This window comes from Platichthys flesus, chromosome 9 (assembly GCF_949316205.1).
Source record: "Platichthys flesus chromosome 9, fPlaFle2.1, whole genome shotgun sequence".
NCBI lineage: Eukaryota > Metazoa > Chordata > Actinopteri > Pleuronectiformes > Pleuronectidae > Platichthys > Platichthys flesus.
The window spans coordinates 17949266-17963394 of NC_084953.1; the positions used below are offsets into that span (position 1 = coordinate 17949266).

At 42.5% G+C, this 14129-nt stretch overlaps 1 protein-coding gene across 1 annotated transcript in view; it reads left to right on the plus strand.

The window, feature by feature from the left end:
- The window catches only part of ncanb (neurocan b), a 104006-nt gene that overhangs the window by 77228 nt on the left and 12649 nt on the right, over window positions 1-14129 (plus strand). Inside the window, exons 11-13 of the mRNA XM_062395677.1 lie at window positions 2388-2546; window positions 10515-10597; window positions 11019-11163. Of these exons, the coding sequence (XP_062251661.1) occupies window positions 2388-2546; window positions 10515-10597; window positions 11019-11163 (387 nt within the window). The remainder of the gene's footprint in view (window positions 1-2387; window positions 2547-10514; window positions 10598-11018; window positions 11164-14129) is intronic.

The window sequence follows — 14129 nt, forward strand, 5'->3', positions numbered from 1 at the left end:
CCCATTTTTGCTGTTAGGGCAACAGGGTTAACCAGAGAGCCACTGAGCCGCCCACAGGAAGCTGAGGATGTTAAAGTGGCTAATTGGGTTTCATGTCATTAGTGCGTTTCGAGGTCATCAGAATAAATCCCCAGACCAGCGGAGGAGAAATTTAAGTCGGCAAAGTAATGAAGCAATTCTCCTCTTCTGCATTTACATTTACGATAATTGTCAGAACAACTTACATCATTTCTCAGAAGACATCATTAGACAAAGTAAGGTCAGGAGTAAGATCCAATCACTTTAGCTGAACATCTGACCTGAAGTTCGGGCGCTGCAGGCACCGCAGTGGTGTGATGGAGGAACAAACTATCTCTGTTGTACAGAAAATAAATCCTCATATTACTAATACTGCTCATATGACTACTACTGTTTGCTGCTAAAAACTGTAAAGGAACCAAGTGCATGTTAGTACATTGTATGTTAAGGACCCAACATGCGTCTGCTGATAGTAATGCCTACATGTTCCTTCTCCTGTAGTTTGTCACTGTGTCAGATCTGGTTCCAAAAGTGTTCTCAAGTATTCTGTAACTCTGGTTTCGCCAGATGAGGGACAGGGATGTGTCTTTAATGTCAGTTTGTCACTTTTATTTTAACTTGGCTGACATGGATTTATGTTCTCTAAATGTCCGTGGAGTGATAAACCTCATTTAGTATTCAAAGCAATGCTAAGAACTGGTTGTACCATGAGCCATGTCATGCATGAATACCTCCCTCCTCACTCCTCTTTAAATCCCCTGTTGTGAGTTAGCTGCTTGTCATCCCTCCAAGGTAATAAGAGTTAAACCCCGCCTGCTTAGCTATGACTAACACTGGATATCATTTGAAAGTAGCATTTAAGAGTTTTGGTACATTTTTACTCTCTTTGAGAAAAGTTAACATGTTTTCTGATTCAAATTTGCTAGTTAAAATGTCAAAGGTCAAGGTCACTGTGAACTTATAAAACATGTGTTCCTCCACGATCTCCTCTAATAACATGTAAAACATATTATATTATTGGTATTATTTTATCATTGCCTGTGACATACTCAAATACATAGACATTTGAAAACACCTGAGTGAAGGATTTTTGCCCCACGCTAAAGCTCTGTATGACGCTCACTGCTGCAGCTCCACTTGACTCTCAGACGTGTGCCTCGTGCTGTGCGGCTGCTCTGACTTGTTAATATGAACGCGACCGTCACACACAATGTGAACCAGTGTATTGCAATTTGTGAAATGATGTCACTGCCCTGAACAACACTGTGAAAAGAGGCGATCCTCCCAGTGTGAAAAGCATTTTCTCTCCTAACGCAGGATGGAGGTGTCTGGGCCTTCATTTCATATTGCAGGGTAAAAGGCCTTCAGTAATGAACTCCTCGCCTCTTCCTTCCACAGCCAAAATACATCTCTCTGCCTGCTTAGCAGGGCCCCATACTGCCCAATTTACTGGTGTCGCCTCCGATTTGTTGGAAGAAAAGCACAGACCTTCTCTCCGATCTGTGCACTGTAGGGAGGGAGGGGGGCACCTGAGGGGGTGAGGATGAGGGGAAGCTGAAGGTGGCTGACACATCGAGCCAGAGCCACATCAACTGGGCATACACACATTCAAATTCACACATATTTGCACACCAATCCAGCATGGAACCGTAAGCCACACACACACGTCCCATTTGAAATGTACAGCTCAGAGTCCCACTGCTAACTCCCAGAGAAACGAGGGAGGGTTGATGAGACGGAGATGAAGGGAGAGGACGAAGCGATGGAGGGATGGGTGGAGAGAGAGTCGCTGCAGCTACAGGACTGTGACAGGGCTTAATTACCAAGTGAACGCGTCGCACTGGAAGAGGTTTCTTAGCGGTGTTGTCATTTGAATAGATTAAAACGCCCTTTCACTGTACTAAGCTGTCTCACCACAGACTTGCCTCTGCTGTGGATTTAAAGTCAAATCAAAGAGAAGGAGATACAGAAAGGAGGGCAAGATGGAGGGATCGCGACGGAGAGGAGCGTCACAGAGGGATCGCAAAGTAAAACCGAACTAAAAAAAGAAAAAGAAGAAGCAGAGCGACAGAGGGGGAATGTGTTATATTGATTTGTGGGCTGTAAGACACATGAAGGAATTTTCTTTGTGGATCCAAGATATGGAAAAGATATGATCCAAATGTATGTTGGTTTTCCATTTCTTATTAGAAAATTCTCTTTCTCCTTTCCTGCAAAACACCATAGCTCCTTTGCAGCTGCTATATCGACGTGTCACGATTACAAAAGCCACATTTCTCTTCTGACATGGGTTTCCCATTGACTAATCACTGTCCTTAACAATCATTCTCCTTTCCACCCCCCCCACCCACCCCCCTGTACTCCTGCAGACACAGAGGGCTGCGAGCACACGTGGAGGAAGTTCCACGGCCACTGCTACAGGTACTTCAGCCGCAGACACACCTGGGAGGATGCCGAGAAGGACTGCAGGGAGCACAGCGGTCACCTGGCCAGCATCCATAGCCTGGCCGAGCAGAGCTTCATCAGAGGTAAGTGGAGGTTGAGGAGAATGAGAGGACGAGGACGGACTTGGCGCAGATAGCAGTAATTCGATCTGATTACACAGCAGGAAATCTTAAATTAGGAAGACAAGTGTGGGCATGCAGGCTTCCTTTGGTAAAGTCCATTTCATTTTCTGCAGTGTTAGTTAGATTCCTCCGACATGACCTTTGAGTGAAGTCCAGAGAATTGAGTCTGGACTTTACCTAGCCTGGATGCCAGACAAACTTAGCCCCGCCCACAACATTTGAGGTCGGGAAGTTCGGTCTGGAGTCGCTCCATTGGGGAGAAATTATGCCCGGTTCGAAATCATCCGGACCAATCAGATTGTCAGGGTGGGCTTTATACGATGATGGACAGATGATCAACGGTAACGTAATCAACCACGTCATCAAAGAGCGCTTAGGTTGAATTCGTTTTCAACAAACATGAGATGTGTAGATGCTGCCATTGAGTCTGTTTTAGAAGACATCGACAGCGCATTCATTTCGAAAGAGGAACAGAGAACGTGGAGGCGACACCAAAGCACCGCGCTAATCCCTATCGCGCCGGCGCTTGGCTGTTCACACCGGACACTGAAGCGACGCTGGACCGCCGGCAGCGCTAATAATATCACCCGTTGATCCAGTAGATTAAAAGCATATACTTACTTGTTGCTCCAACATTAAGCAACAGCGACCCAACATGTGTCCTCCTTGGTGTTGTCTTTATACAACATGTTCCGAGGATCATACAACTCACTGTACTGAACTCCACTTCAATTATTAATTTAATGTCATCCATGTTGAAGAACTTCTCCACTGTTTGCTCCGTTAAATGTCGGGTGTCGGGGGTAAATTACGTATTCTCCACTCAAGCCTATGTGGAGAATACGTAGTCCCCCCCCTCTCTCTCTTTTTATGGGTATCACTGCTTGTGTGGCTGTAGTGGATGGGCAGAGGGGGACATTTAATAATGTCATTGGTTAAATTAAAACTCCAGGACAACAGAATGGGACTTGAAAGTATGGGATGCATATTTTATCATTTATATCATATAAAATATGTCATCAATATAGTTTAAGATCGTTTTTCAGTGTGTTTCCTGGTGCGATACACTCGAGTAAAGCGCAAAAAATAGACTCGACGCAGCGGGAGGTTCTTTGCACAAATATGTTCACAACAGCAACAAATCCTCGAGAGGTGGCGAGAAGTAATATATATATATTAATTCTGCGCCTGTCGCATGTTAGAAGACTTTCTGCTGACCTGAGACAGGGGGCCAGGTGGAGAAAGTCTGCAGATAATCCAGAGGCTCCCACTCGGACATTTGCAATCACACAATCTTCCTCCAGAGAAAGTACAGAGAGTTCAGGAGTTCGGTGCATGTCTGACAGCAGCTTTAGTGAGGAGCATTTCTTAAGTTTGATGGGGATAAAATGTCCCTGGTTAATTCATGAGCTGGTCTCATCCATGCTCTTGGCTGTGGGAGCTCGCATATACCTTGAGCTAAATGCTAAAGCGAAGTACAGCTGGGGTGAATGTAATCAGATCCTGGACACTGGAGATGTATTTCAATAAAAACAAATTTATGAATGATTAGTAAAGTTTTATGAATTTTTCCCGAGGGGGACGTGGGTGTCAGCATCAGATTTATCGGAAGGTGTTTGTGTTAATATTTATTTTTACAGATATTTGTATTTGTAAGAACAACGGAATTGTTAAAAAAGACAAACACACATAACTGAAGAAATTTCACAAAACTATGCAAAGACTATTTATTGCACTGTAGCACCTACAACAAAACAACACACACGTAAGCATTTGAAAAATAAATCTTATTCAATAAAAGAAACCAAGGAAATATATATGGTAATTATCAATGTTGCTACGGTTGTTAAAGAATTAATAGTCCTACAAATAAGAAAGCTGAACTTTTCAATTAGTCACACACAAGAAATTACTCAAAATGTACACCCACACACACATACACACACACACAGTCCCAGGGAGCCATACAGATCCGCTGTCCCAGTTAGAGTGGGCACAGCCTGGCAACAGCACCATCAAGCCCAGGGAAAAGCCCCCCGCCCGCCTGTGCAGCTCTCCAGGGGTCGGTGTCAGTTGCTAAGCAGCTTCCGAGCAACATTCTGATGCTCAGGCCCCCCCGGCTGCGTGTCGCAGCTCCTCACAGGGAGCATGTCTGCGGCTCTGTAGCGCAGCTGCTTCTTGAGGTCTCTGGTATAACTCCTGTATTTTCTTGAATCTAAGTCGGGTGATGTACTCTTCTAAAGGCCAGGACTCTACGTGAGGAAGCCGCGCATCTTCTGGTCTTGCTATAACAGTTTCTCTGGCTTCTCATTCACTCGCCAATTTATAATTATGAATAATTATTACCATTATGATCCTAATTGGGCTGCCCCCTCTGCACTTGAGGCCCTATGCACAGTGTGTGATGCGCGTGATGGGAGCGGTGGCCATGAGTTCATTTGTTAAGAAGTTTCAGTCTGGGTCAGTGTGTCAGACTAACCGATCGACAGATGATGTCAATCACGGAACCAAGTCACTCAACAAATGGTGCCTGCGCATTATAAGCAACTTAGTCAGAATGTGAGTTTTTTTTCATATAAAAATGCCATTGTAACATGGCAGCACATTTAAATGTACGTAGAGAAGCTGTCAATAGAATACAGGCACAATCTTGAATTTGTCAGGGTAAGTGCATTGCTAATGCAAGAGGAGCTGAAGCTTGTTCTTTGAAAACCTGGTGAAACACTTTGCAGTTCACTTTCACATTCTGGGTCACTGGGAGGTGAACTCAGCAGCCATGATGCAGCTTTCGGTCCCTGTTGAAATAATAAGAGGTTTTGAATTTGCTGCAGCTCTGATTCACTTCTCTAATTAGATTTCTCTCCATAGCAACAGCAGCTGAGCCGCAGCTTGGGTTTAGATTTGTTTGTCTTTTCATTTAAAAAATATGATGTTTCCAAAGTTGCCTGTTGTTAGATTACGCAGAGGACTTCCATGTTTGTATATGTTAAAGAGACCTAAGAATAAAACATTGTAAATAAATCTTGTAAAAAAAATATGTTATGCCATGAGAACAGTTTTTAAACTAGCTGTCCCATGTACTTTACAGCTTTACAGGATTCAGGCAGATTGGAATTACACATTCCACACATTCATTTTAAGTTGTTTGGATAAACTTAGCTTTACAACCATGTCTGTAGGCGGGAGCATTACTGTTAAGCAGTAACGCATACAAATCTGGTTAAAATGATACATCTATATTTAAATATGTCTGTTTCTATTGGGCCTGCATTGTTTCAATGTGATCAGATAATTTGTGTTCGCTAAATAGCAGAGGTACATAATAATAAACCTACATGCTGAGCACAGTGAGCTCCATCACCTGCTTTCTCTCCTTTTCTCTCACTTCTCACTTCTCACACCTGAGCCTTGATTGATGCAGTCTTTTCAGTGAGGAAAATAAACACACAGATGATATTTATATGTAAATGCTGCCAGCCCCCGCAAGGATAACCTTGTAATGAAAATAAAAATATATCGGGGTAAGTTATTATAAAGTCCATTTCAAATCTTGACACAAAATTAATTGAAGGAAAAGTACTTCAACTTTCATTCAAAGTTTCAGACACATGCTGAAAGAGAAATAATTAACAACGAATAACTAAAAGGCTAACAAGCTAAGAAAATTATCCAAATGAAACTAACTATCCTGCGTTTATTGTAGTGCAATCTGAACAGATGATAACTTGGTTCAAACAGCTTTGAACTACGACTAACCTCCATCATGTGCCGGCCGATTTAGCTGCATTCAGGTTTGTTGACATAATCAAACAAACCCTGTGTTGAGTCTAGATTTAATATTAACAACAAGATTGTTCTCTCACTCACCCACACACCAGCTGTGCTGCTGCTGATGGGACTGTCACAACTGATGCCAGGAACAAAGGAAATAGGACCAAATAGCAGATGGAGAGAAAATGCAGTTCACTGATTCAATAAATAAAAGAAAACAAAGGTTTACAAGATGGTGACTCGTCTACGGTCAAAACAATAAGACGGCTGAAAACAGGCAAACTGGTCCGACAATCGTTGACAAAAATCTAAATCCATGAAGAGATTCTAGTCAGGCCTTTTATTCTAGAGAGCTAATGAGAGCTTCTATCAACTGTGTTGGAACAATTTAGAGATCATTTATGGAAAATACTGTGGAGGTCTGGAGCTGGTGTCTGTCAGGCCACAGACTGGAGAAGACATGCTGGTGTTTGCCAGGCTACCAACTGGGCTCCAGGAATAGACGTCAGTCACACCGCCGACTTAGAACAAGGAGCAGCAGTCCATCAGACGGCTGACTGGAGATGAGCTGGTGTTTGGATGGGAGACTCAGGGACCAGCTGGGGGCCTGGCTGGACATTGATCAAGGTGATCTGCAACAGATTTAGCGAAGCTGGGCAAAGCAGAGTCGGGTTCAATAGACAGCTGTGTCTCTTTGGTGCTGGACAGCTTTGGGCATTGATGCCACCATGACCCATGCTTCTCTCTAGAAAGAGACAGGAAGCTGGAATGCAATCTGAAGACTATCAGGGGGAAGTTGCACCTCCTGGTACCCCCCTGCTAAAATATTTTTTCCACTCAACATCTATTCACCTGATGGTGTAACGTCAATTCTGAAACTGAGACTAAAACTGTGATACAAGCATCCACAGTCTCATATTGTATCAGAGGATGATGGAGATATATTAACACTACTTCATTATTAACACTATAACAACTGCAGACAAGCTTCATTACACCTGTTTCTTCCATCTGCATGTGTCACATGACTGTATTGGTCCAGTCATGACTGAGTTCATTCAAAGTTGAGTTTCATTTGCCAAAGATGGATAATGACCCAGAGACTTCAGAAACCCAGAACCCTCGTTCAAGTGGCTGCCATTGAAAATGAAAAAAACACAAAGACAGCAAGTAAAAAACAGACACATAAGGAAATGAACTTATAAAACAGGGAATAATACAGTACAGGAAGTCACACAGGGGCAGAGTGTGGAAGTTGGGGAACTTGGCGTTGTACTGTTCAATTGAAGAAATGAGTGAACTATCTTCAGACTTAATAAAACAACAGAAAAAAAACATAACATGGCTTAATACTGCTCGTGTGGTGTCACCAAAATGTCCTCAAGCCCCGACCTTCACATTCCGGACACTCGTACGATACCACACAAGCAGTACGGAGGCATGTTATGTTTTATTTCTGTAGATTTTTAATTTCTGGGTTAACTATCACTTTATCCCAAATATTCTATAACTCTTATTTTACACACATCAGAAGAAATACTGAGGTGTGGACCTCAGTGGTGGGGACATGAAGAGGTGACAAGTGAACAAAAGGATCCGTTTTGATCAATCTGTTGTCAAGCTGTGGATGGAACCAGCCTCCCCCTTTGAGATTGCCTAACTCAGAAATAATCTATAGACTCTCATAGTCACCAATCACATCTAAAAAAACTCCAATCACTATGAATAGTGGTCATTATTTATCTCTCAGCTCCGACTGCGCTGTCTGCCCCCAACCTGCGACACCCTGCCGCTCCTCGCTGTTGATTTACTTCATATCTGATCCTCTGCTTTATTACGACCGCACTCTGCGAAGGCACCTCGTGTCTTACGTGTATTCCATAACTCGGTAATAAATGTCTTTCTGCTTCGGCTTTGAACCCTTGAAGGGGTTTATTGCATTTCCCCGGAAAAAAAAACGCCCTCAAGAGCCGAGCCTGTGCAGCCAAGTAAATGTGTGTCGCCGTTTGTTTTGCGATGAAAATGCTGCTACAGGCTTTGATGTAAGTGTTTGTGACACAGCTCTTAATAGACTATCACGATGTTTCTTCCAATGGGATTTGTTGTGAAACAGGTAAGAAACGAGGGGGAGGAGTCGGCATTTGTGTCCCTCGAAGTAATGCACGTGTCGATATGGAAACACTATTAGACCAGGTTTGAGATCTATAAATGCAAGGGATTTAAATGATACTTGTTGTTTCCGGGTAAAAAAGATGTTAAACTACCTTATGATTTATTTAGGTTTATCTTTATATATATATATATATATATATATATATATATATATATATATATATATATATATATATCATAAATATAGTCATTCAATTGAAACAAACGAACATACATATATATATATGTATGTATGTTTGTTTGTTTCAATTGAATGACTATATTTATGATTTCCAAGACATTCATATTTGCAGCCTGTTCAGTGGATGAGATTTTCATGTCAAATAATTATAAGATTGCATTTATTTGTAATATTTAACAATGTTATTAATTACATAGTATTGCTCTGGTTGTCTAAACCATCTGCTGTGGATTGTGCTGCCCCATGGAACAAAACCAGCCCATCTGGTTTTTCATGTTTCTCTGAATTATTTGCAACATCGTATTATCATTTTGGGCTCAGGAGCAAAGATTCAGGAAAAGAAACATTGCTGCACTTATGTTTTAGTGCAAGCTTTTTGGGGGGTGTTCTTCCTTGCCTTAAATATTTGACCACAGAGAGCAGTTTGTCTGTGCCAGGCAGCTTCAGCATACTTATATGAATTCTGTCTTTTGTGGTGCCTCATAAACCTTCATCTCCTCATTCTCAGCGTCTCGCCCCCTGGCAGCGCTCCACAGCCACTTGTGCTGTAATAAGGCCAGATCACCAAGCATCTGTAATATCGGATCCAATATCATCCTCTGTACCCTCGGACAGATGCCAAGACAGGGCCGTCCATCTCGCGCCCGTCTTTCTTCTGCACACGCACGGTTACCAAAAAGTGTGTTTAATCGCCTCGAAAATGGGCGTCTCCACCCCTGCAATAAGAGGATCAAAGCCATTAGGAAGATTAATGGGCCTGGTAATGGTATTAATCAGATGCACCATGATTGGAATTCCATTACATATATGCATGCACATGCACGCACCTGTGCCACCTACGCACACAGACACTCCAACATACACACAATGAGACTTAAAGGCCATTATTGAGTTTTCCTTTCACACACTAACAAAAATCTCATCACCAGGGAATCACAGGCAGAAAAGGTCTTAATTAATATGAAGGACAGAACATGTCAGAAGTGAAATCCTTCAAGTGAACATGTGGAATATAAAAGTTTATGGAATTTACTATAGCCACAGGTGGACTAATGGAAACATCCTATTGGTTGACTCTGGAAAGTTTAATTTGATCCATCTTAGCAACTAAAGATCAGGGAATTCACCCTCTGGTTTTTGACTCTGATTTGATCCTTGATTACATCTTCGTCTTTGTGAGTTTGGATCTAATTATAGGATATGTATCAGCACATTTAACCCCTGCTTACCAGTCATGCTTGCCTTTGTGCTGTATTCGTAAAAACACTGTTGCCCTGTAAAGAGAACAGATCCAGTGCATTAATCATGATGTACATTAAGCATGTCACGTGAGTGTGTCACTCAAGCTTCTGTCTCCACTGAGGTGTCACATCATTACATCTCTGTGGAGTGACAGAGGGACTGGAACCTTCCATGAGACGACATGTTTCATGTCCCACAGGATTTTTAAATATTGTTGGAATTTAGTCTGCTATTATTTTGATAATACATTTTCAATACCCAATTGATTACACCTTCTTCCAGTGCACTAGTTTAACTGCCGCTAAATTGAAAATTAGCATCAACTGTTGTTTTAGATAGGATCAACTTCCTAAAGACACTTGATTGTCGAATCTCTGATTGTCTGAGAGCTGCTCATTGAAAGTCAATTCAGACTTTTCTTATCCCTTTCATACTTATGATATTTTGACTAATTATTGACCTACTTTATGCCTTTAATGTCTGGGCGTGTGTGTACTTGATATGTTCTTTTTTCCTTCTCTCTAAGTGTGTATTCATGTCTCTTTTCATTACCTCTCCTGCAGGGCTGAGCCACGACAACACCTGGATCGGTTTGAATGATCGAACAGTGGAGGACGACTTTCAGTGGACCGACAAGATGGACCTGGTGAGGAAGCAGCTGTGACAGTTTTATTTATGTTAATCCCAGTGGAAGTAAATATAATATTTTCTATGAGTAACAGAAAACCAGATCCCTAACAGCAGTTTTTGGAAAAAATAAATTCAATAGAAGAAAGCGGTTACATTTACCTCTGCACAGAGTCGTATTCTCATTTCCCATGTTTACATACAACACAAAAAGATCACAACGTTAAAAGAGGAAAAACAAAAGAGGAAATTGGGGAATGAAAATAAATACAGAATTATTAGTATTTCTGTACAGAGCATTAAAAAATGTAGACTTGCAGAAAATATGGTGTTTGAATATTATAATTACAGTTCAAGAAAGAGGGTTTTACTTGCTTCTTAAATGTATTTCTCTAACCTTGTGTGCTCGTCGGTGTGTCTGTGTGTGTCTGTGTGCGCAGCAATATGAGAACTGGCGTGAAAACCAGCCAGACAACTTCTTCGCTGGAGGAGAGGACTGCGTGGTTATGATATCTCATGAGAATGGCAAATGGAACGACGTGCCCTGCAACTACAACCTGCCTTACGTCTGCAAGAAGGGAACAGGTGAGATGGAGCCGATGGAGGAGGAGAGAGTGACACTGTAGTGCGCTGCTACTGCTGCAGGTGGTTAACATGACACACAGAGAGGTAGAGGGGTTCAAAGGATGCAGGAAGAGGGACACTGGAAAAGAGATGGACAGACGGAGGCAGAGGGAGCATGAGGAAAAGGGCAAGTGAGAGGAAACTGAAGAAGAATCGGAATCCCATAAAGAATCATGTGACAGAAAGGGCATCACACGCTGGTGAGACTCAGCAGCTGACGCGTGTTGCAGCCTCTTCTACGGTGCAGCACAGAGACTGACAGCACCTTCAGGTGGTTCTGAACATAATGGGCGGTGTCATATTTAACATTACACAGGCCTCTGCGCACTGAAAGAGACGGGCAGAGCCTCTTCCATCAGTGCAGGTACTTCAGAATCACTCTCATTATCGCTCTGCAGCTCTGCTCCTTCCATCTGTCACCATCCTCCAGCTCGACGTCTCCACACACTCCTCACACGAGGCTCCATATCGTCCTCCAAAGGTTGAGGTTGAAGCGAGTCGTGAGGCAGAAAGCGAGACACACCAGCTGAGGCTTTGTTTTCATTTGGGCGACAACGTAAACGTGTTAGAGCAGTTACACTACCTGCATGTTCACGCCTCGTTCCTGTGGCAAATCATCGAGAGCTCCAGTCTCTCGCCTGATTATCCTTTATTACACACAGAGTTATAGTGAGAGTCATATTCAGGAGAGTTGCAACTGTTTGGAGAAAGCAAGCTACTTCCTTGGGCCCCGGCCCCCAAGAATGGTTAAATACGTCAGTGCACATGCAATGAACATTATGTTGGGATAATGACACCATTGGTCAGAAACCCCCCTGATAAGGCCCCATGAGACTAACTCTCTGCTAAACGTTGTGTCAAGTTAGAGGTTTGGTTGAAGTCGAGAACGTCTAAATGTGTGTGATGTGTCTGGGATGGTGGTGGAGGTTTGCACTTTTATTTATGTGTGTGCAAACAATTCATTTTGTTTATAATATTGGTATTAAAACAATAGTGTGAAGTTTTTAATAATGTGGTTTTGTATCATGCATGTCTGGGGAGGGGACTCTTTTGGCCTGGCTCCCCCAGACAACCTTGAAACACTGCTGGTCATGTTTACATTAGATAGAACTGAACCTTTCACTGTGGTTTCAGTGTCTCGGATGAAGAGCAGTTCTTTTCTGGCTGAATGATCATTTTCATTGATGGACATCATCCAGGTGTTGACAGACAGAGCTGGCACACAGTTGGATGTGTAGAGGTGCATGAGAGCTGCAGCAGTTCAGTAACTATCTCCGCTTCATGTCCTCTTTTGCAGCTGCTCGCTCTCAGAGCAGGAGCGAGGCCGCTACCTGCTCCACTGAGAGCATACAGCTTATTTTAGCCACACATTTCCATACAGGTCGGAGTTATGACCAATGGCATGAATACAGATGTATTTATGGCCAAGTGTAGATGAAGCTGAAATACTGGGACACAAGAAACCACTAGTGGCTGAATCCCCCCAATTGTTCTGCAGCTTGTTATAGGAGCAGCTTTTGGTTTTAGATGTAGATCAAGAGCCTGTTTTTTTCACACTGCTAAAAGTTTTGACTTGATAAAAGTAAAGTGTCTTTTACTCCTATCAACAAACTTCTGAGTGGAAGCTTCATATCAAACAGCAAATTAACAGGTCAGCATTCATAGTACAGTCATTGTACAAAATATTATTGATCATGATGAATAATTAAACAATATAGGTTAAATTCACAACAATTTAGATTTGGCCTCATGTTTATATTAGGTTTGAATACACTGCAACTTATCTGACAACAACCATTATGTTAACGTGACTTAAAGCCTTGAGCAAAGAAACGTGAGCGTTTTCACAAATCTGGCAAAACATATATATTTTTTAAATGTTGTTTAACAGAAGTGACACATCTCATATCCAAGGATCCTTCCCCCTTGCCATCGACTCACCAACCTGAGGTTGGAAGTTGGAAGATCCCCACGAAGTAAAGTTACTTGGCAAATGTGTTTTATTCTATATTCTTAAATAAATGAATTTCTAGTTTACGTAAATAACTTTAGTGCAGTGAATATGGGACTATTCCAAAACTTCGACCTTTATCTAGATGTTGTCGGTAGACGAGGATATTATTCTACTTGATATCAGCTAAATGATGTCTTTCATGGTAATTTAAGCCTTAAGTATGAATAGTGCAATAATGGAAACTAGAATGACCCTCCACCAAGGCCCAACAGTTGCCTAGATTTATTCAGGGCTGCACCACATTGCACACACTCATAGATATCAGTTCTCCAAGTATGGCTGATGTTTTTCGCTCCAGATCCATGAATTATCCCCTGGGAAATCAGTGTCCACATCCCTGATCCGGATCCACCCCAAATGCTGGTTTAAGTGGGTTTAATCGAACTAGAATATCTTCCATTAACATCCCTAAACATTTAAAAAGCCTGAATGTTTAAGCCTCGGACTCCTGACTGATGTCATAAAGTTAATTGGAACAAATGTGCATTACCAGATGTTTTGTCATCAGGAGCCACAAGTGCAGAGAAGTTACTTGTGAAGCCTCAGGAGATCCGGTTCTCTTCTTACATGAAAGCAAAGGTATTTCCCTCTGAAGCTCAGTGTTGCACCACCTGTGATGCACACCGCCACGGGTCCCCAGCATCCTGCCCACCTCTAACCTTAATCAGTCACTTACAATTACCAGCATCTTTTCATCGCTCCGCCACCCCGGCTCCCCATCAGCCTCTTTTCCACTCTCAGTCACCCAATGCCATGTCCCGTCTTATCAGTGGAGCATTCTCCGACTGATTTCTATTGCTCGCGGCTCATCTGATCTGTTTGTCTGCTCATCGCTGCCCCCTGGGACTGATGGCGGGCGCTTTAATCAGTCATCCTGGGGCCAGTCTGGGCGATGTGTCACGCAGATGGTGAT